Source organism: Schistocerca serialis, chromosome 9 (assembly GCF_023864345.2).
Source record: "Schistocerca serialis cubense isolate TAMUIC-IGC-003099 chromosome 9, iqSchSeri2.2, whole genome shotgun sequence".
NCBI classification, from domain to species: Eukaryota; Metazoa; Arthropoda; class Insecta; order Orthoptera; family Acrididae; genus Schistocerca; species Schistocerca serialis.
The window spans coordinates 442,457,566-442,481,306 of NC_064646.1; the positions used below are offsets into that span (position 1 = coordinate 442,457,566).

Consider the following 23,741-nt stretch of genomic DNA (forward strand, 5'->3'; position numbering starts at 1 on the left):
CAGACACTATCCTCTTTCTGTGGCCCCTGTTCCCAGCTACCACTTCCCACCGCTGTTTGTCCTCCTCCCCCCTTAACCTCTTCAGTTCCTCCCTCGCTCTGTCCAAATCAGCCTGAAGGGCTCTAATTTTCTCCTCCTGTTCTGCTATAATCCTATCTCTTTGGCAAACCCTGCAAAAGAATGGAAGAGTCTAGTTTGGTTCCTCAATTCCCACGCCGCTACAATTTCCCCAATGAAACCACCTGTCACAACAGCTGCACAGAACCCCTGAACTAACTTTCCTACTGCAGCTCACACAGTTAGTATCCATCGTAGTTCGGCAAATAGTTAAGAGATTTACTAAGTTATAACGATAATATATTAAATAAAAATGTAAAAGGACACTAAATATGTTTTGGAAACTAATATGTACATGAACTATTAGCAAAAGCACTTAAATTTATGGTATAACGCTAAATGTGCACGTTAAAAAATGAGGGCTAAACAGCCGAATGTAACCAAAACGAACTTTTTACGATTACTGGAAGTATACGCAAATAAAAGAAAAACCTTTACTGGCCAGCTTGAAGAGCACACTATGGAACACATTTAATCAGTTAATCTATAGCAAATGCACTTAAGATTGCGGTATAACGCTAACAAGGGAACCTCCCCATCGGACCCCCCTCAAATTTAGTTATAAGTTGGTACAGTGGATAGGCCTTGAAAAGCGGAACACAGATCAATCGAGAAAACAGGAAGAAATTGTGTGGAACTATGAAAAAAATAAGCAAAATATACAAACTGAGTAGTCCATGCACAAGATAGGCAACATCAAGGAGAGTTTGGGCTTAGTAGCGCCGTGGTCCCGTGGTTAGCGTGAGGAATTACGGAATGAAAAGTCCTTGGTTCAAGTTTTCCGTAGAGTGAAAATTTTACTTTCTTTATTTTCGCAAAGTTGTTATCTGTCCGTTCGATTATTGATGTATCTGTTCACTGTAATAAGTTAAATGTCTGTGTTTTGCGACCGCACCGCAAAACCGTGCGATTAGTAGACGAAAGGACGTGCCTTTCCAATGGGAATCGAAAACATTTGATCACAAGGTCATAGGTCAACCGATTCCTCCACACGAAAACACGTCTGATACATCCTATACGACAATGGTGACGGCATGTGCGTCACATGACAGGAATATGTTGTCGACCCACCTAACTTGTACACTTGGCGAATGGGCATAAAGATTCTTCTACCTCGCCCGATCTAGGTTTTCTTGTGGATGTGATAATCACTCCCAAAAAGGTGATGAAAACATAACGGACGTACAGATAATAATTGTCTGAAAATAAAAAGTTAAACTTTTAACTCGAGGGAAGACTGGAGCCAAGAACCTCTCGCTCCGCAGCTGCTCTCGCTAACTATGGGACCAGGGCACTCCTGAGCTCCAACTATCCTTGATGTTGCTTATCTTGCGCATGGACTACTGAGTTTGTATATTTTGCTTATTTTTTTCATAGTTCGACACAACTTCTTCCTGTTTTCTCGATTGATCTATGTTCAGTTTTCAAGGCCTATCCACTGTTCCAACTTATAACTAAATCTGAGGGGGGTGCGATGGGGAGGTTCCCTTGTAAGTATGCACACTCGGAAAGTAAGGCAAAGCCGCGAAATGTAAACAAAACGAACTTTTCACGATTACTGGAACAATACGCAAATAAAAGAAAAACCTTTAATGGTGAGCTTGAAGAGTATACTAAAAAACGTATTTAATTAGTTAAAAGTGTTCAACTACAATTAATTATAACCTAAATTACTTATCTTTCACTAGAGCTCTGTCTCCGTACGTGCGGCCTTGTGCAGGGCTACCAACACAAATTGCAACTCAGATGTTAAGTCCCATAGTGCTTGGAGCCGTCTCGGTCTGTCTGCTCGGCAGCCACACTTTTCACTCACGCTACAGCTTGTAAAATTACAGCGTGACGTCATACCGTCATACCAACAGTGTACAGCGCCAGATTTGCACCTGGTGGACAAAATTGGAACTAATTTTTTCCATCGTAAGTCGGTTCTACATTAACGCACTAGAATGTCTCCCAAGTTTCACTGATATACGAAAATTTGTAGCCCTCACTGGACCTCCGTCAGTAGCTACACTCTAATTATAACTACCTGGTATTTCGTTCGGTAATAATTATAAGTTTATATACTTAACATGTGGGGTCTGACTGGTCACAATAAAACAGCTTTTTTAAGCAAGATTACTACTGCTTTCCTGCACAGACACGAAATGGAAATGCAACCACTCTCCATCCTTCTTTCTGACTGTAACATCTTTGTGCAAAAAGTATGGGTTCGAGACTGCCCGCCAGAGGCCGCCTTTAATATAAGTCACTTTCCTGATGAAAATATCCAGCCGTCATAATAAACGGTGGTGTGTCCTACATGTTGGCGCCAGCTTGCCTAACTCTCTCATTTAACTGACGCCTTTCTGCGCCTTTACGTACTAGTCTGAAATAGACTGCGCCCGCCGTATGTGTTGATTACAGGGGATGACAGACACGCCTGGAGCCCCCTGCTCACCCTTCTCGTGCCAGCGGCTTCTGCGGGCTCCCCGCGACCAGGCCGAGTGTGCGCCAGCGGGAAGGGCCGCTCCAAAGACGAGGCTACTCATCTACTCCAGGAAAATCAAAAGTTAACACAGTGCTGGTCGTTAAAATTAACGTACCATGAGGGTGACATGTACGCACGACAAACTGACATAAAAATTGGATATGTGAACACTTAGCACTTCACTCAACTGCACATGATAGCTTGGACTAAAGTCATCTACGTTACGCTTTCGAGGAAGAATTAGGTAACTAGCCTCTCACTCAGAAATGGTATTCGAATGTTATTTACTGCAGAGATCTTGAATACGTTCTGAGTGTAGTAAATTTGCTTGAGATAGAAAAGGTTCTGTCCACAAATTAGTACAGATTGAGCAAGCATCGCTCGTGCGAAACTCAGCTTGCTTTTCTCTCATGATACCGTGCAAACAAGGGATGGAGGGCAACAGGCAGATTCCATATTCCCAGATTTCGGAAAATCATTTGACACGGTGCCCCACAGCAGATTGCTGACGAAGGACTGAGTACATGGTTTAGATTCCCATATATGGGAGTGCCTCGAAGAATTTTTAAGTAATAGAAACAAGTACGGGGTCCTCGACGGCGAGTGTTCTTAAGAGTATCGTCAGGAGCGACCATGGGAAGTGCGATAGGACTGCTGTATTTGTCTATACAGGGTGAGTCACCTAACATTACCGCTGGATATATTTCGTAAACCACATCAAATACCGACGAATCGATTCCACAGACCGAACATGAGGAGAGGGGCTAGTGAAACTGGTTAATACAAACCATAAAAAAATGCACGGAAGTATGTTTTTTAACACAAACCTAGATTTTTTTAAATGGAACCCCGTTAGTTTTGTTAGCACATCTGAACATATAAACAAATACGTAAGAAGTACCGTTTGTTGCATTGTAAAATGTTAATTACATCCGGAGATATTGTAACCTAAAGTTGACGCTTGAATACCACTCCTCCTCTGTTCGATCGTGTGTATCGGAGAGCACCGAATTACGTAGGGATCCAAAGGGAACGGTGATGGATCTTAGGTACAGAAGAGACTGGAACAGCGCATTACGTCCACATGCTAACACCTTTTTATTGGTCTTTTTCACTGACGCACATGTACATTACCATGAGGGGTGAGGTACACGTTCGACGGGCGTTTCATAGGACGTGGAGGACGCATAAATTGGCCACCCCTTTCTCCCGATCTTACACCTCTGGACTTGTTTCTGTGGGGTACGTTAAAGGAGAATGTGTATCGTGATGTGCCTACAACTCCAGAGGATATGAAACAACATATTGTGGCAGCCTGCGGCGACATTACACCAGATGTACTGCGGCGTGTACGACATTCATTACGCCAGAGATTGCAATTGTTTGCAGAAAATGATGGCCACCACATTGAACATCTATTGGCCTGACATGTCGGGACCCACTCTATTCCACCCCGTAATTGAAAACGGAAATCACGTGTGTACGTGTACCTCACCCCTCATGGTAATGTACATGTGCGTCAGTGAAAAAGACCAATAAAAATGTGTTAGCATGTGTACGTAATGTGCTGTTCGAGTCTCTCCTGTACCTAAGGTCCATCACCGTTCCCTTTGGATCCCTACGTAATTCGGTGCTCTCCGATACACACGATCGAACAGCGGAGGAGTGGTACTCAAGCGTCAACTTTAGGTTACAATATCTCCGGATGTAATTAACATTTTACAATGCAACAAACGGTACTTCTTACGTATTTGTTTATATGTTCAGATGTGCTAACAAAACTAACGGGGTTCCATTTAAAAAAACCTAGGTTTGTGTTAAAAAACATACTTCCGTGCATTTTTTTATGGTTTGTATTAACCAATTACACTATCCCCTCTCCTCACGTTCGGTCTGTGGAAGCGATTCGTCACTATTTGATGTGGTTTACGAAATATATCCAGCGGTAACGTTAGGTGACTCACCTTGTATACAGGGGAACAATTATTGAACTATATGAGAAAAACGTAAATTGGTTACAAACTACAGCGTGCACAAACTTTATTCATTCGGATTCGGATTTAGGTTGTGGCATCTTCGATATGCCTTCCATCATCGGCGATGATGGCGCAGACGAATAGTCTGCATGACCCGATGAAGTGTCGGAACATCTATGCTGTCAATGACCTCCTGAATGGCTGCTTCCAGCTCAGCAGTGCTTTTGGGGTTATTGCTGTACACCTTCTTTTTAGTGTAGTCTCACAAAAACGAGTAGTATGCGTTCAGATCCGGAGAATATGACGGCCAATCGAGGTCAATGCCAGCAGCCTCTGGGTACACCAGAGCCAGAATGCGGTCTCCAAAGTGCTCCTCCAGGACATCAAACACTCTCCTCTTTCGACGGAGTCGAGCTACGTCTTGCATGAACCACATCTCGTCGAAATCAGGGTCACTTTGGATAATGGGGATGAAATCATCTTCCAAAATCTTCACGTGCCGTACAGTAGTCACTGTGCCATCAAGGAATATCGCACCGATTATTCCGTGGCTGGACATTGCACAACACACAGTCACCCATTGAGGGTGCAGAGACTAATCGATCGCGAAATGGGGATTCTCAGGCTCCCAAACGCGCCAATTTTGCTTATTGAAGAACCCATCCAAATGAAAGTGGGCTTCGTCGCTAAACCAAACCATGCATGCGCATGCTAATTTCTACCATGCCCCGCGGCCAACAGTGCAGTTTAAACATCCTAACGCAAACCTTTCAGAAGTTATGACGATTTTATTTCATGTATTTCCGTAAGTGTCACCCTGTACATACGTGACCTGACGGACAGGGTGAGGAGCAATTTACGGCTTTTTGGTGATGACGGTGGGGCGTACGGCAAGGTGTTGTCGTTAACTGACTGTAGGAATATACAAGAAGACTTGGACAAAACTTCTGGTTGGTGTGATGAATGGCGACTTGCTTTAAATGTAGAGAAATGTAGTAACTTTCGAATACCACACGAGTAGCGTGCAGTTTGACATAGTCACTTCGATTAAATATCCCCGCATAGCTTTGGAAAGCGATATGAGCGCGTCATGTCAGTTGGGAAGGCGTGTGCTGGACTTCATCTTATTGAGAGAATTTTGGGAAAGCGCAGTCCATCCATAAGAGAGAGACGACACACAGAACACTCGGGCACTTTTCGAGTATTTAGGATCCCCACCAGATCGGATTAAAGCAAGACACTGAAAAAATTCAGAGACGAGTTGCTAGAGTTCTTTCCGGTAATTTCGATCAGCACGCAAGTATTACGGACATGCTTTAACTCAGTGGAAGCTTAGGAAGGATGAAGACGCTGTTTTTGCGAGGCACTGTTGCACAAAATCAGACGACTGCAGAGCGATTCTACTTCTGAAATGTAAATTTCGCGTAACGAACACCAAGCTAGGAAGCGAAAGATTAGGGCTCGAATGGAGGCTTTTAGACACTCGTTTTTTCTTGGTGTATTTGCGAGTCTAACAGGAGAGGAAGTGATTGTAATCCTATTAAAATTGCGAGTTGCATTCAAGTTCTAAGGCCTCCGATTTTTTTTCTCCAGACTGGAAAGAGATAGAAACATGCGCATTGTTTTAAAATGAGGCCGCGTTCACTGTCAATACATCCCAGAGATGGCAGCACCGTACGGCAGATGGAATTTTACCGCCAGCGGCGAGAATGAGAACTGTTTTGAATACTTAAAATGGTGACGTTTTCCTTATTTGAACAGCGTGCAATCATTCGTTTTCTGAATTTGCATGGTGTGAAACCAATTGAAATTCATAGACAATTGAAGGAGACATGTGGTGATGGAGTTATGGATGCGTCGAAAGTGCGTTCATGGGTGCAACGGTTTAATGAAAGCAGAACATTGTGTGACAACAAACCGAAACAACCTCGGGCTCGCACAAGCCGGTCTGACGACATGATCGAGAAAGTGGAGAGAATTGTTTTGGGGGATCGCCGAATGACTGTTGAACAGATCGCCTCCAGAGTTGGCATTTCTGTGGGTTCTGTGCACATAATCCTGCATGACGACCTGAAAATGCGAAAAGTGTCATCCAGGTGGGTGCCACGAATGCTGGCGGACGACCACATGGCTGCCCGTGTGGTATGTTGCCAAGCAATGTTGACGTGCAACGACAGCATGAATGGAACTTTCTTTTCGTCGGTTGTGACAATGGATGAGACGTGGATGCCATTTTTCAATCCAGAAACAAAGCGTCAGTCAGCTCAATGGAAGCACACAGATTCACCGCCACTAAAAAAATTTCGGGGACAGCGAGGGCGTAATCCTTACCCATTGCGTTCCAAAGGGCACTGCGGTAACAGGTGCATCCTACGAAAATGTTTTAAAGAACAAATTCCTTCCTGCACTGCAACAAAAACGTCCGGGAAGGGCTGCGCGTGTGCTGTTTCACCAAGACAATGCACCCGCACATCAAGCTAACGTTACACAACAGCTTCTTCGTGATAACTTTGAAGTGATTCCTCATGCTCCCTACTCACCCGACCTGGCTGCTAGTGACTTCTGGCTTTTTCCAACAATTAAAGACACTCTCCGTGGCCGCACATTCACCAGCCGTGCTGCTATTGCCTCAGCGATTTTCCAGTGGTCAAAACAGACTCCTAAAGAAGCCTTCGCCGCTGCCATGGAATCATGGCGTCAGCGTTGTGAAAAATGTGTACGTCTGCAGGGCGATTACGTCGAGAAGTAACGCCAGTTTCATCGATTTCGGGTGAGTAGTTAATTAGAAAAAAAATCGGAGGCCTTAGAACTTGAATGCACCTCGAACTTGATAGTTGACGTCTGTCACCCGCCGCTGCAGTGTTGCCACATCGGCCGCCGACTGCTGCTCGGTTCGGTCATAGGTGACAGGCAGACACACAGGGTCGCTTCACAAGTGCTGTTAATGTGCAAGGCGGATCAATGTTGGAAGCGGCTACTGCGATGTATGGCAGAAGTGCGCGATACTCTGTCGACTGCTCTTCTTAAGTAACCAATGGCTGAACTGCAGCAGATGACGCGTTTTTTAGCCCTGAATTTAAACTAATGTCCTGCGCTAAGTACAACCTCGTGATGTGCTGTATATCAGAGAAAGCGGCTGTCAACAATCTGGGGCAGAACTGAAATCACGATCGCTTTGTTCACGGCGACTAAAGCTAACTTTGAAAGGTCTCTGTTGGATTCCTTTCATGTTTGATTTCTTAAATCTGTTGTCATTTATGGAATAAATTCCTCTTCTAAATTTACTGTGACGTTTCTGACTATCTGGGAGGAGACTGAGTAGTGGAACGTGTTACTTTTACACGCAAACAAGAACGATCTGTCACACTACTACACTTTAAAACACAGTTTATATGTAATTCATGTCACACAGTCTCATACGGAACCTACATCCGCTTTCTTTTATATACTGTATATGATAAGATACTGTCATCCCCCTTCCCTTCTGTGTGAGAGTATGAATGAGCAAATGTATTTGTAGTTGCATTCTTGAGGGTAGCAGACAAGCCTGTCGGCTAGAGAACAGTAGGACCAACGTCGGAACAGGTAGCTACGCTTCCTAAAAGCAAAGAGGTTTCTATCCTTAGTATGGTCCTGTCCGTCCGTTGTCATGTTGGTATAGGAAGCTGCCCCTATGGCCACTTCCGTTGGTCTTTGTGAGCCACCCTCAGGAAGCACACTCGGCAGTAGGGCAGTTGCAGGGTGGCCGTGGCGAGCGTCTGAAGTGGTAAGATCTCCGGCTAAGCGCGTGTCTGCTAAGTCCATAGGACAATGGATTTGTTAAGTTCAGCCTAACTGAAAATTTAATCATCTTTATTTCGGTTTTAACTCTAAAATATCTAAGGTTATCTTAAATTGCAGCGTAGTGTAATTCTCGTGTGAAGTTCATATTATTTTCCGGTTGTTGCTTTGTTACTACTTTGTGAGTAAAGTGGAACCACGTGTTGATCAGTAACTCTAACTAAGTTCATCAATCTTAAATGCGAATGCTTGTGTGATTATAACGTCTCGTCTTGACTATATTTTCAATATAGCAACTTTTCTTTATGTTCAGCCCACGTGGGGTGTACTTTGCGAGACCACTACCACGTGCTTATATAACTGTTTGACCCATCAGGTTAATAGTAAGACGTTAGTAACCAGTTCAAGGTTTTGCTTTTGTCAATTGCTTTTCGATCTAATGTATTTTAATTATCAAAATTATTGTGGAGTTGTACGCTTTGTGTAAACCAAGTTGACCACGTGGAGCATGTGGTGTAATCATCAAAGTAGCCCTCAGCTATTCTTTTTGCGAAGACTTCACAAAGAGATAATATGAATTTAGTATACCAGTGTGTGGTAATTACATGACGGACAGGATTGTGGTATGAACGTAATTTCTTTGGGTAAAAACTGAATCTGTTGGTTGTGGTTAATTTCTTCTTGCTTATGTTTCAATGTTCTTCGTGAGTTATTTTATGAATGCAGTGTCGTATGCAGTCTCCCAATCTTGGCTCCATATTTTATGTGTTCCGTAAGATTACAATCTCACATTTTTCAATCGTAAATAAGGCACCAGCTGAGTTATAACTCACGTATAATATGCTGAGATTTCAATGAACAATCTTAAAATAAATTTCCAAATATAAACTGATTTCTTTCTTTTTATTTAAATTCTCTTTTTATATATATATATTACCGGTTTTGTATGACTATTAAAAGATTATCATTAATGTTAGTCTGCTTGGTAAACCTAGACTAAATATCTGATGAAACAGTTGCCCAGTAATCCACGGTTAACGTCCCCAGACAGATCACGGCTTTTAACCCACTTTCATTGTCAATTAGCACCGATATCAGCATACCAAAATAGAGTTACAACATTACAACTTTTACGAGCAAGTTCAAGATCGAAATAATTCAGGTTACGCAGTAAAATCAAACTTTAATTTGTAGCTATTATTGGTTATATGAAACTATCCTCACATAGGTTCCGAGCCGCCGCGTTACCAGCCGAAGAGCAATCCTTGGTGCCACTTGGTTGCAGATTATAGGCGATAGGGGCAAAATCCAAAGGAAAATAGAACAAGAAATAGAACAATAAGAGCAAATAAAAGTCAATAAGACGATGAAAATGGTGTGGCAAGTAATTAGAAATAAAAAAATTGCATTTAAACTAATTGATCGAATGAAAATAGTAATCGAACCCTCTTTTGTTAGATTTAGAAGTGGATTTAGAAGTGGAGAGACACGACAGTCAGTGCGTCGGTCTCTGTAGCGGCTCCCGTCTGCGTGGCAGCAGGTCTGCTGAGCGACAAATACGTTCTGCCTGCAGCGTTGCCATTGCCATACACCTGTTTGAATACTCTGAGGGAACGAACGTTATCAAAGCTCAGTACTCATCCTCGTACGTCCTCCACACCTGGCGTGAGGGGTCAGGGATTTTCTCTGCCTCGTGATGACTGGGTGTTGTGTGATGTCCTTAGGTTAGTTAGGTTTAAGTAGTTCCAAGTTGTAGGGGACTGATGACCATAGATGTTAAGTCCCATAGTGCTCAGAGCCACTTGAACCACCTGGTGTGAGGGATGTGGGGTAGCACTGGGTATACGGACGATAGCCCCTGGGTCGGACAGCTGTTGATTTGGATGGCAGCCCTAAAATTTCTGGTGTGTTAACACCGGCAGCTGTGCCCTGTCTTCGCGGTCTCCGTGACTTTATCTTTCAGAGCCATAACACAAGGTCACATTTTACTCGTGCTATCCTGGCATACAATACTGTATCTGTAAAATAAGGAGATTTTAATTACTTGCTATCTTTATTGGTTTTGTAATTTCTGCAAAGTTCTCATATGATTTCTGCTATTGTAAATAATTCATCTTTTCTGCACTGGGACAAAGATGAGTGAGTGCAGTGCGTGAGTAGTGAAAAAGATTCGTGACTCTGTGTTTATTTTTATCTTTGGTTGGCTTGCTAGTCAGTCTGTTGTGCAGCGCTGGGACATTCTTATTTGAGGCATAGTAGCGAGCAGTTGAGCGTTTTTTTTTTTTTTTTTGTCTTCTTCAGAGAATGAGATCTGTTTTCTATTAACCTGGGAGAAGCAGTCAGGAATACTTTATTTTCGAGATGAAAACGCATTCATAATAATTTCTGTTCTTTCTATTGTTGGAGAAGATTTAAGAGGAATTTTAATGGAAATGTTTGTAGTTTCTTTGTAGTGTGAGAGTTTTGTAATTATTAGTCTTTTTCCGTTGTGCAATCCTTTCGTCAGTAATCAGACTTTGATTTCTCAAAAACGATTTTATTTAAATTAAAACCCATCTCCATGATTCCAGTATTCAATGATTCACAGTAAAGTTTAAATATTCTGTAGAGTGTGCTTTGAACCTCATGTCACACGGAGCAACAGACTATTTCTGAGAAAAAAATTAGAGCCCATTATTTACCTTTAGCTGCTGCATCTGCTGATTTGTATTTATTTTCGCCAACGTCTGTGCTCCAGATACAAACACTGCATGCTGAGCAAGAGGTAAGTCACTTATGTTTCAGGGCAGATCTCACCTCGGATTCTTCAGCAAACAGTGTGTAGTCAGGATCGTCAGGTGTCGTGCAGGCAAATACTTTATTTTCAGTGAACACTACTGGTGATTCGCGCGACTGCTATGGTCGCAGGTTCGAATCCTGCCTCGGGCATGGATGTGTGTGATGTCCTTAGGTTAGTTAGGTTTAAGTAGTTCTAATTTCTAGGGGACTGATGACCACAGATGTTAAGTCCCATAGTGCTCAGAGCCATTTGAACTACTGGTGATTTCAGACAGTTTTTTTTCTTCCGAGTAGAGTCCTATTTTGTTTTTGGGGGTACACCAAGTCGAACACTGGACTTCATATCACGCAGCGATCATGATGAATTTCGGTGCTGACTTTTAGTTATACAGTTTTCATTCATCACGCAATTGGTTTCTTTTCGTATTTAATTAGGTTCGTTTTCCTTATTTGAAATGTTTTATTTCATCAAGTTTAACGTTTTATTTCACAACACTGTTTAGATGCTCAACATAGAGTCAGCCAACAGCTAGTTCTGTTCAGCATTTGAATACGATATCTAAAGAACATGTTACTTGAGAAGAAAGTTTTTCAAATCAATATATTCAGTTTTCTCTCAAACAGGAAATATTTCGAAGAAAGAAGCTTAGATTCTAATGGGTTGTCGTGGGCAATATTTTAGAGTTTGCCTTGTTTCGCTGGTCGCGGTGGCCGAGTGGTTCTAGGCACTTCAGTCCGGAACCGCGCGACTGCTACGGTCGCAGGTTCGAATCCTGTCTCCGGCATGGATGTGTGTGATGTCCTTAGGTTAGTTACGTTTAAGTAGTTCTAAGTTGTAGGAGACTGATGACCTCATATGTTAAGTCCCACCCATTTTAACCATTTCTGCCTTGTTTCCCTCTTTGCAGAACAAATGTTAAGGCGGAGGTGTCATGGGACCCCACGGACTAACCATTCAACAGAAAGCCCACAAACAGAGGAAAACTGCAAAACTTCCCACGGGCCAAACATGGTGGATTGCATCCCTCGTCCATTCGCCAAACCTACAAAGTCATGATCTGGCCCATCTTCTCCTATTCCAGTGTCTTCTTGATATCCGTCCCACACATTTAGTATCTATTCCTACAAATCCTCGACTGTCAAGTACTACACGTGGGTCATCACACACGCTTACCGTTACATACTCGAACCCTTTACCAGGTCATCAAAGTCACCTCCTTCCTCATTCACAATGAACATCTCCCTATATCATACACATTCCATAAACTCGATCTCAACAACCCTGTCTTTTCTCACCTAGTTACCAAATCTCATATTCTTCCCAGCCAGTATCACCCACACCGACCCTACTGCTACGCATCCTCCTCACGCACTTCCAACCCAACTTCGGCAATTCCTTTCCCCAAACAGGGAAATTCGCTCTTACGTTTATCCTTTTCTCCATATGTAACCCATTCCTGCATATCCTTTCTCTGCTGCGATGTGAACCTCTGATTAGTTGTTCCAATTAACTGCACCACTCGTTCACGAGTCTGCCAAATCAAATGGTTCTGAGCACTGTGGGACTTAACATCTGAGGTCATCAGTCCCCTAGAACTTAGAACTACTTAAACCTAACTAACCTAAGGACATGACGCACATCCATGCCCGAGGCGGGATTCTAACCTGCAACAGCAGCGGTCGCGTGGTTCCAGACTGAAGCGCCTAGAACCACTCTGCCACACTCTGTCAAATCCACATCTCTGGATGTACTTACCTCTTTTGCAGTCCTTCTGTACAGGGCTGCACCTCCACGGCTTCATAAGAGGAAAAAAGTAAAAACTAAATGCTGCTCTGGAGGCATTATCGCCCAACACCGAAGGCAGGGTGCTGGGAAAGTTAAAACTCTGCCGCAGAGCGGCTGAAAGTGAGCAGTCCAGCAAGGGGTGGAGCCACAGAGACACTGAAGTGGATCCTCGCGACGAGGTTAGCCACGTTTGCCCAATGCGGAGCCGGCAGAGAACAACTGATTCCCTGCGAGAATCCTGCATGGAAGACTTACCACACATTCATAGTGTCCTTAATGACATGCAGTTTGTTGTGCATGCTGTTACGCCATTCCGTCTCCCAAAGCCGGAAAACGCTGCAGTGTAAGACAGAACGCAGGTCAGCTTCGGAGATGCCCGTCTCGCCTGTTTGGCCAGCCTGTCGGAAAGTTCGTTGCCGGGGATTCCGACGTGTTCTGAGCTCCACACAAACACCACGCAACAGCGAGACTGTTCCAGGGCATGGATGGACTCCTGAATGGAAGCTACCAGAGGGTGGCGAGGGTAGCACTGGTCAATAGCTTGTAGGCTGCTCAATGAGTCAGTACACAGGAGAAATGACTCGCCAGGGTACGTGCAGTTGTACTCAAGAGCACGAGATATGGCCGCCAGCTCTGCTGTGAAAACACTGCAGCCAACTGGCAAGGAGTGCTGCTCAATAGGTCCTCCATGAAGATATGCGAAGCCTACGTGATCATCGGCCATTGAGCCGTCGGTGCAAATCGCTTGAGAGCCCCGAAACAGGTCCAGACGAAGCTGCGGTCGAGGCGTATACCATGGAGGCGTTCGTAGAGGTGGTAAAGGGAAGGACTCCAGTTCGGAGAGAAGGGACCGCACGCGAACCGCAATCGTTAGCCGCGATCTGGGCCGCCGATGCGGGAGATGGACTGCCGTGGGCGAGAAAAGACGATAATTCGGATGCTCAGGGGAACTATGAATGTGTGCTGCGTAACTGGCGAGCAGTTGCTCACGTCTGATCTGCAGTGGACGGACACCAGCCTCCACCAGTACGCTCTTCCTAAAAGCTCCTGTAGCTTATCGAACCCCACAGTGGTGCACAGGGTCGAGTAAATGCAATGCTGAAGGCGCTGCCGAACCATAAACCACACTCCCATAGTGAATTCGGGATTTGACAAGGGCTCTGTAGAGCTGCATCCCATTTGGTGTTGCTCAGGCAACGGAGGGCATTGCGATGCTGCCAGCACTTTTGCTCAAGCTGACTAAGATGAGGGAGCCAAGTCAATCGAGCGTCGAAACGTCTTGGAGAGGGGTCGGTCAGTGTGCAATTGGATGACGTCGTCTCACAGTCCCCTCTGCTTTGACGTTCCCTCTTGGCGTGCCGCCGCCTGCCTTTACGCCCGAACAAACGTAAGATGATCAGCCTAAATGGACACATCCGGGTTTTATGGCTTCGACACTACGCTGCCCTGTTGCGAGCATTTGCATCACTGATGAGTGATTCTGAAATTCCAGCTGGCCCTGATTTTCCCTGATTACGGAGCTTCCTTTGTGTTGTTTTGGCGCTGACTGGGTTCGCGAGAGTGACATTCAGTTCTGCAGTGAGTTTTGAGGCGGCGATGCTCTTACTTTTGGTCAAAATCTTCTTTAATGACCGTCTGTCACGATCACCAACACAACGTTTCGTCCTCGTCTTGACTTGGCGCGTGATGTTCTTCCGTATGCAGCATAAATCATCGATACGGTGCCGCTTGAAACACGAAACACTTCGGCTACCTTAGTTGCGGAAGCACCCACAGAACGAACAGCAATAATTTTTCCATGTTCGAATTCAGTTAGCTCCAACATAATGCACTCACAACCACACAGAACACTAAAGGCGGAGATAAGGTCACAACCTAACGGTGCTCCGAAAGGACAGGCTACAGGCAGTTGGCGGTGGCGTGTTTGTTGCTGTTTGAACTAGTTTATCTTGTCGCGAAATTGAAGTAGATAGTTCCTGTGAGTTAGTACGGGCAGAGGTCATTGTTGGCAACCGGAATAAAATAATAATTGGATCCTTTTACCGTCCGCTCAATTCACATGATACAATTTCTGACAGGTTCAAAGAAAACTTGAGTTTAATATCAAACACGTACCCGACTCATACCATTACAGTTGGTGGTGACCTTAATTTATTCTAGATATGTTAGCGAAAATACACGTTTAATTCCGAAGGTACGCATAAAAGATCATCCGAAATTGTGCTAAACTCATTCTTTGAAAATTATTTCGAGCAGTTTGTTCAGGAGCCCACGGGAATAGTAAACGCTGGTGGAAACATACTTCACATCTTAGCAACAATAACCCTGAGTTAATAACCAGCATCAAAACGGATACAAGAATAAGGGAACGAAGGGTTGTGGTAGCAATATTGAATACTGTAACCTCCAAACCCTCCAAAAATAAATGAAAATTATACCTATTCAAAAAAGCAGATAAAAATTCACTGCCGGCCGCGGTGGTCTAGCGGTTCTAGGCGCTCAGTCCGGAACCGCGGGACTGCTACGGTCGCAGGTTCGAATCCTGCCTCGAGCATGGATGTGTGTGATGTCCTTAGGTTAGTTAGGTTTAAGTAGTTCTAAGTTCTAGGGGACTGATGACCACAGATGTTAAGTCCCATAGTGCTCAGAGCCATTTGAACCATTTTAAAAATTCACTTGACACCTTCCTGAGAGACAATCTCAACTCTTTCCAAATTAACAATGTAAGTGCAGACCAGATGTGGCTTGAATTCAAAGATATAGTATCGGCAGCAATTGAGAAATGAAATGAAATGATCGTATGGCACTGGTGGCCGGGAAGCCCCGTCGGGGGAAGTTCGGCCGCCGTGTTGCAAGTCATTGCATGTGAAGCCACATTGGGCGACTTGCGCGTCGATGATGATGAGACGATGATGACGAGAACATAACACCCAGTCCACGGGCGGAGAAAATCTTCAACCCGGTCAGGAATCGAAACCGGACCCGCTGTATGGCAGACAAGCACATAACCACGCAGCTAAGCAGGCGGCCAGTAACAGAGATTTGCACCAAATATTTTATCAAACGACGGAGCTGATCCTCCTTGGTACACAAAACGGGTCAGAACACTGTTGCAGAAACATCGAAAAAACATGCCAAATTGAAACAGACGAAAAATGTCCAAGACTGGCGATATTTTACAGAAGATCGAAAATTAGCGCGGACTTCAGTGCAAGATGCTTATAATACTGCGAGATGCTTATAATAGTTTCTGCGGAGAAAATTTCTCTCTAAACCTGGCAGAAAATCCAAAGAGATTCTAGTCGTATGTGAAGTATGCTAGCGGCAAGACACAATCAATTCCTTCTCTGCGCCATAACAATGGAGACAATATCGAAGACAATGCTGCCAAAGCAGAGTTACGAAGCACAACCTTCACAAGAAGAAGTAAATATTTCAGAATTCGAATCAAGAACAGCTGCCAATATTAGTAACGTAGAAGTAGATGCAGTCGGAATAGTGACGCAACTTAAATCACTTAATAAAAGCAAATCTTCTGGTCGATATTGCATACCGATTAGATTATTTTCAGAGTATGCTGATGTAATGGCTCCATACTTAACAATCATATACAACGGTTCGCTCGACGAAAGATGAGTACCCAAAGACTGGAAAGTTACACAGGTCACACCAATATTCAAGAACTGTATTAGGAGTAATCCACTAAATTACAGGCCCATATCATTAACGTCGATATATAGCATGATTTTGGAACATATATTGTGCTCGAATATTATGAATTACCTCGAAGAAAACGGTCTACTGATACACAGTCAACATGGCTTTAGAAAATATCGTTCTTGTGAAACATAACTAGCTCTTTACTCGCAAGAAGTGTTGAGTGCTATCGACAAGAGATTTCAAATTGATTCCGTATTTCTGGATTTCCGGAAGACTTTTGACGTGGAACCACACGCGGCTTGTAGTGAAATTGCGGGTCTTCTCAGTTATGTGGCTGGATTCGTGATTTCCTGCCAGAGAGGTCACAGTTCGTAATAATTGACGGAAAGCCAGCCTGCATCTACAGCCGTACTCTGCAGAATATAGTGATATGCATGGCGAGGGAGACTGCCCGTAGTACCAGTTATCAGGACCTGTGTCCATTCCGTTCACGTATGGAGCGTGGGATGAATGATCGTTTACACGTCTGTGAGTAAGCTGTAATTGGTCTAATCATGTCCTACTGATCCCATACGTAAGGGATTGCAGTATGTCCGTAGGTTCAACATTTAAAGCTGGTTCTTGAAACTTTGTAAGTAGGCTTTCACTGGGCAGTACCAGTTATCAGGACCTGTGTCCATTCCGTTCACGTATGGAGCGTGGGATGAATGATCGTTTACACGTCTGTGAGTAAGCTGTAATTCGTCTAATCGTGTCCTACTGATCCCATACGTAAGGGATTGCAGTATGTCCGTAGGTTCAACATTTAAAGCTGGTTCTTGAAACTTTGTAAGTAGGCTTTCACTGGGCAGTACCAGTTATCAGGACCTGTGTCCATTCCGTTCACGTATGGAGCGTGGGATGAATGATCGTTTACACGTCTGTGAGTAAGCTGTAATTCGTCTAATCGTGTCCTACTGATCCCATACGTAAGGGATTGCAGTATGTCCGTAGGTTCAACATTTAAATCTGGTTCTTGAAACTTTGTAAGTAGGCTTCCACTGGGCAGCTTGCATCTATCTTCTAGAACCTGTTCCGTTTCCCTAGTATCTCCGTGACACTCGCCCACGAATCAGCTAAAGCTCTGACCATGCGAGCTGCCCTTCGTTGTATACGTAAAATACCTCCTGTTAGTCCTATTTGCTACAGATCCACACATTTGAGTAATACTTTAGAATGGATCGCACGACTGTTTGGGAAGCAGTCTCATTTGTATGCTGACAACATTTTCCTAGTGTCCTACACTTTCTATTGGCGATTTATCTGATAATAAATATGTAACCAGTCGCTTTCTTACGACTTATTCAACTATGAACATGTTTTCGAGCCACTGCAGGCTCATCATCAGATGGAGGTGTAAAACCAAGTGTAGCTAAATACTGTGTATATTCGTCCACATAGCTTAATAATGTGCGTTATAGGAAGAGCTCTGATACGGATACCACAACGCAGTGCTCTCAGCTCCAGCACTACATCTAACTACACTTGGTTCACAACATAACGTTCCTGTAACACCTCCATCTGATGATGAGCTCGTAGTGGCTCGGAAACATGTTCATGGTATAGTATATCGTAAGAAAGCGACTGGTTGCATATTTATTATCAGATGGCCAATTAAAATCACGGTCGCTGTTAGTCATCCACAGTGAATATACTGAAAAAGGAACCTTTTCTATACCCTTAGGTGGAGTTTGCCTAGCTTCAGGCACTAGAGAAGTCGTGAGACTGAAGTGGTGTCAAAGCTGCTGACAAGTACATTTTCAACGTGCTCAACAAGGGTGCAAATGTAGCACCGAGGGTGTTGTCGAGCTGGGTGGTCAATGTCAAAACCACTCGTCATCGCGTCGTAGGAGGAGGTGAAAGAGGTGGGATGACGAAGCGTAAAAACTCTCTACTACGGATCAAGTTAAAAATTCGTCGAGTGGTTTTCTACGGCCCATAGTGAATTGACCCTGTGTCACATCGGAAGCTGCTGACACGCTACGCTCCAAAGTGGTGAGATCACATTTAAAGCGGATGCAGCCCCACGATGTCGGTATAGAAGGGCTGAAACGTCCAAGGATGTTAGCAGTGTCAAACGCTGTCAAAAACGTCTTCTTGCTACTTATCGCAGTTCGAACTACCGTTTTAGATGACAAAATGTGTGGGAATCAACGTTTCACGGAAATTTCTGCTTTCATTCACGGCCTGCTTTCCGTGCCAATTCTGAGCGTCAGTGAGTCTGGAATTTTTTCTTGGGATCTCTTAAGAAAACCGCGTAATTTCAGTGCTGGGCTTCGCGATTCTATCTTCCACCGCACAGGCGTCGAAAGGGACGAAATGTGGTAAGAAGGGCTGTGACGAACTTCCCATAGTGTGACGCATCAAAGGTGGCGTTGAGCAGAATTATGGTGAATTTTGATGCCAATGTGATATTGTTAGGCTCACATGAACTTCTAAGAAGTGACCTTTTTTCACGTGTGTCAACACCTTGCTGTTTGAAACGTAGGAGTGTGAAGTCGCAGGGAGGCAAGCTTTTGCACCATCACAGGAGAGGGTTGCAGGCACCTTTGAGCCGAATTTCAAACTTATGTGCCGCAGTGAGGAACAGTTTCGGGGCTCGTAAAAGTGGTCTTTTACTTTTGTTGTGCAATGTACTTAGGACATTCCTGTTTTTGTCAGCTGGCCGCGGTGGTCTCGCGGTTCTAGGCGCGCAGTCCGGAACCGTGCGACTGCTACGGTCGCAGGTTCGAATCCTGCCTCGGGCATGGATGTGTGTGATGTCCTTAGGTTAGTTAGGTTTAAGTTGTTCTAAGTTCTAGGGGACTGATGACCACAGCAGTTGAGTCCCATAGTGCTCAGAGCCATTTGAACCATTTTGTTTTTGTCAGCGAGTGTTGCGGGCTGTTGAGGACGGACTTGTTCGTAAGGTAGGAGACCTCACAGCTGACCGTTGCGCCATTAGCTCGTTGGAAGCGGTGTGGGATAATACTGACGGACTTGCCTACAGTTAATTCATGTCAGTAAATTTTATTTCTTGCAGCACGTAAATCTGAGGGTGACGTTTTTGTATGAGTTTCTCCGTATTGGTTGTGGACTTTGTTCTGTCTTATCGTTCTGGTGATCAAGGGCGAGGGCTGCTAGTGGAAAGTAGGAGGCGACGCATGAACTGTTAGGAGTTTACCTGGTACAGTCCAGTGGTCAGATCTCGGAAATTTTCTGAATATAGTTGGGTTGCCGCGCGGGATAGCCGTGCGCCCTGGGGTGCATTGCCACGGTTCGCGCAGCTGCCTCCGTCGGAGCTTCGAGTCCTCCCTTGGGCATGGGTGTGTGTGTTAAGTAATGTGTACGCCTGGGGACAATGGACCTCAGCAGTTTGGTCCCGTAGAACTTACTACAAATTTCCAAATTTCGTAGCTATGCAGGCAACGATCCGGGTCCGCTCATTAACGTTCCCAATGAAATATGCGGGGCAGTACGTCGGATGGTTAATCTCGCTCACCGCACGCTGTCAACAGTGAGAGCTCTCTGGCTGCTGCCGGAAGTGTGACTCCGCGCAGCACCTTGGAAGCTCCGAACAACAAATAATTATTACAATGCCTTACTGAAATTGAATTGCTGTTAAACGTCGTATTTAGATGTAGTTCATGCTCAGGCCCCTCTAAGAAAAAATTGTTGATCTTACCATCAAAAGAAGATATGGGGTAGTTATTAAGTTACACTTACGTTCAGAAAAAACAGAACGCCTCGAACAACTAGAGATAGGCCATTTATGTTCACAGGACGTCTGTTCTGCAGAAATGATTGGAATTTCAGTCACCTCGGTTCAGCATGTGTCCTTTGCCTCGTGGCATAGGATCCGTCATGAGCCATGACAACTTGTTCCACGTGTGATGGCATCGATGAGTACAAGGCGCGAGTGACGTTCTGTGGTACAGCCATCCACGCTGCATTCACCTGGTGGCTGGCATTCGGCCACAGCGCTGCACCGGTCGTTACACCATATCACATGCATTTTTGATTGGCGACAAGTCTGCTGATCTGGCGAATCAGGTACAAGGGCTGACACCCTGTGACACGAAGAAGGCACGCGTTCGTGCAGAAATAGGCAGTCGTGCATTGTTGAAAAATGGCATCTGGGTTTTGTGCAGAAAGGGTATGCCTATGGGTCGCAGGACGTCATTCACGTAGGTCGCAATAGTCACAGTGCCCTGGCCACGCAGCAACTGTGATTTGTGATTGTACGTGATAGCATCCCACACCACAGGGCCTTAAGTTGGCGCTGTATGTCTCGTGCGAATGCAGCCACAGTGATCCCTCTCCGTCTATCTGCGGCGAACCAAAATGCGGCCATCATTTTCAAACAAACACAAACTGTCTTCGTCCGAAGACACTACCTGATGCCATTCCTGTCCCCAGTGACGTCGTTCCATACACCATTGCTGTCTAGCATGTTTCTGCATATTCGTCAAAGGTTGGCTGGCAAGTAGACCACGCGCACGTAACCCATTCCGTAATAAAAGGCGACGAACTGTCACCCTGATAGTATACAATGTGCTACAGTGTTCCACTATTGCGCCAGAGTCGAGGAGGACGCAGATCTGTCCTGGAATGCCATTCGGATAAGATATCGATCTTTCCGGGGGGGGGGGGGGGGGGCAGGGTGGGGGGGGGGGGGCGATGGTCTGGGTGGTGCGACCTGAACCATCTCGTCGTTTTCTGCTGCCTTCCGTGAACCATTCTGCACACACCCGTTACGCTGACGAAACACTTCGTCCTACGGGAGTAGCAATTTCCCGGATGGATGCATCACATTCTCTAATGCAAATAATGCGCCCTCTTTCAAAGTCACTGATTTGACGCTACGGTTCGCGCATACGTGTGCGAGCCATCATACACGTGTGATCAAGTCACACAGATCCGGCACCTTCGGTTTATAGCGACAACGAGAGCCGCAGGCACATTTTACCGGTAGGTGGCGTTGCGCTGCGATATCATTATTCCGAGCGGTTCTAGGCGCTTCGGTCCGGAACCGCGCTGCTGCTACAGTCGCACGTTGGAACCTTACCTCGGGCATGGATGTGTGTGCGAGCGGTTCTAGGCGCTTCAGTCCGGAGCCGCGCTGCTGCTACGGTCGCACGTTGGAACCCTACCTCGGGCATGGATGTGCGTGATGTCCTTAGTTAGGTTTGAGTAGTTCTAAGTATAGGGGACTGACGACCTTCGATGTTAAGTCCCATAGTGGTCAGAGCCATTTGAACCAATGTAGGGTCCACTTTTAAAAGTGCCCTCAATGCGAACAAGAGGTGACCGAGACGTGTAACCAATGGCACACCATACCATCACACCGGGTGACACGCCAGTATGGCAATGACGAATACACGCTTCCAATGTGCGTTCACCGCGATATCCGAAAAAATGACGCTTTGCCATTCGTGCACCTAGGTTCGATGTTGAGCACACCATCGCAGGCGCTCCTGTCTGTGATGCAGCGTGAAGGGTAACCGCAGCCATGGTCTCCGAGCTGATAGTCAATGCTGCTGCAAACGTACCCGGACTGTTTGTGCAAATGGTTGTTGCCTTGAAAACGTCCCCATCTGTTGACTCAGGGATCGAGACGTGGCTGCACGATCCGTTACAGCCATGCGGATAAGATGCCTGTCATCTCGACTGCTAGTGATACGAGGCTGTTGGGATCCAGCACGGCGCTCCGTATTACCCTCCTGAACCCACCGATTCCATATTCTGCTAACAGTCATTGAATCTCGACCAACGCGAGCAGCAATGTCGCGATACGATAAACAGCAATCGCGATAGGCTTCATTCCGACGTGATGGTACGCATTTCTCCTCCTTACACGAGGCATCACAACAACGTTTCACCAGGCAACGCCGGTCAACTGCTGTTTGTGTATGCGAAAGCGGTTGGAAACTTTCCTGATATCAGCACGTTGTAGGTGTCGCCACCGGCTCCAACCTTGTGTGAATGCTCTGAAAAGCTAATCATTTGCATATCACTTCATCTTCTTCCAGTCGGTTAAATTTTGCGTCTGTAGTACGTCATCTTCGTGCTGTAGCAATTGTAATGGCCAGTAGTGTATATCACTGGAACCCAGGAATTCATAAATGCGCTGAAGCAGATGGTGCAGCAATGATCAACTGCATAGTACGAATGACTGCGGACTTATCCAGAAATACGTTAGACGAAAAACTTTTTATTATAACAGCCAGTTAACTGGAAAAGTTGTTTATTACTACAGGACGAAAGAAACATTTGACCCCTTTGGCATAAACATAAATGAAGAAAAACGATTACTAATGTAAATTTCACCTGTAATTGTTTATTGCTGTAACCGAGATACTGGTCAAGAGTGAATACGTAAACAAACAGTAGGCGCTTTTCAGATCGAGGTGAGCTCCCTCAGCGACGGCGTCCCGGACCGGGGAGTCTCCAGCGGCGTGGAGACCGGCGCGGCTGGAGGCTGGCTGGTATCGCATCGCGCCCCGGCGGACGGAAGCACTCCGATAGCGGCGCGCTCCCAGACACACCGGAAAGCCAGCTCACGTCCCTGCATAACAAGAAAGCTCAAGCATTTCGTGAAATGATTTAACTAATGGTAAGAAATACGTACATTAGAGAAACACTTGACACGTCTCATTTGCTGGACATGATTTCAATCATCGTTTAATTATGCGTCGAATGTTTCTCTGTGCTGTTTTACTTCTTACTTTTACACATACGCACAACATTTGATCGACTTTTTTTGATTTACTTTATTTTCAAGTCTTTTTTCAGAATACGCGATCTTTTGACACCTCAATTGCTTTCCCAGCGTCTCCTTTTCTGGAAACGTCCTAAATTTAGTATTTAATTCGAAGGAAGTCATTTTAAAAATCAAGTATCACCCCAATGCAACTTTTTCTACGCGAAATATCAATGCCTTGAAATCGTGAACTTTTTGACACTTCATTTACATAGCTAGCAGCAATTATCGTTAGTGGAATATTTCAACTTTTCCTCAGAGCACTACAGTTTTCTCTTAACAACCCTGATTACTTTTCACCAAACAACATTTTTTTTCCAAAACTTCACTCCACGCTGGCTACTTTCATACTCCATTTTCCATTTTGCGCTCTTCGGACAATAATTTTCTCTC

At 45.0% G+C, this 23,741-nt stretch overlaps 1 protein-coding gene across 1 annotated transcript in view; it reads right to left on the minus strand.

The window, feature by feature from the left end:
- The window catches only part of LOC126419695 (WAS/WASL-interacting protein family member 3-like), a 77,111-nt gene extending 54,029 nt beyond the window's left edge, over positions 1–23,082 (minus strand). Inside the window, exon 1 of the mRNA XM_050086879.1 lies at positions 22,974–23,082. Within this exon, the coding sequence (XP_049942836.1) occupies positions 22,974–23,082 (109 nt within the window). The remainder of the gene's footprint in view (positions 1–22,973) is intronic.
- Between the last annotated feature and the right edge of the window lie 659 nt (positions 23,083–23,741).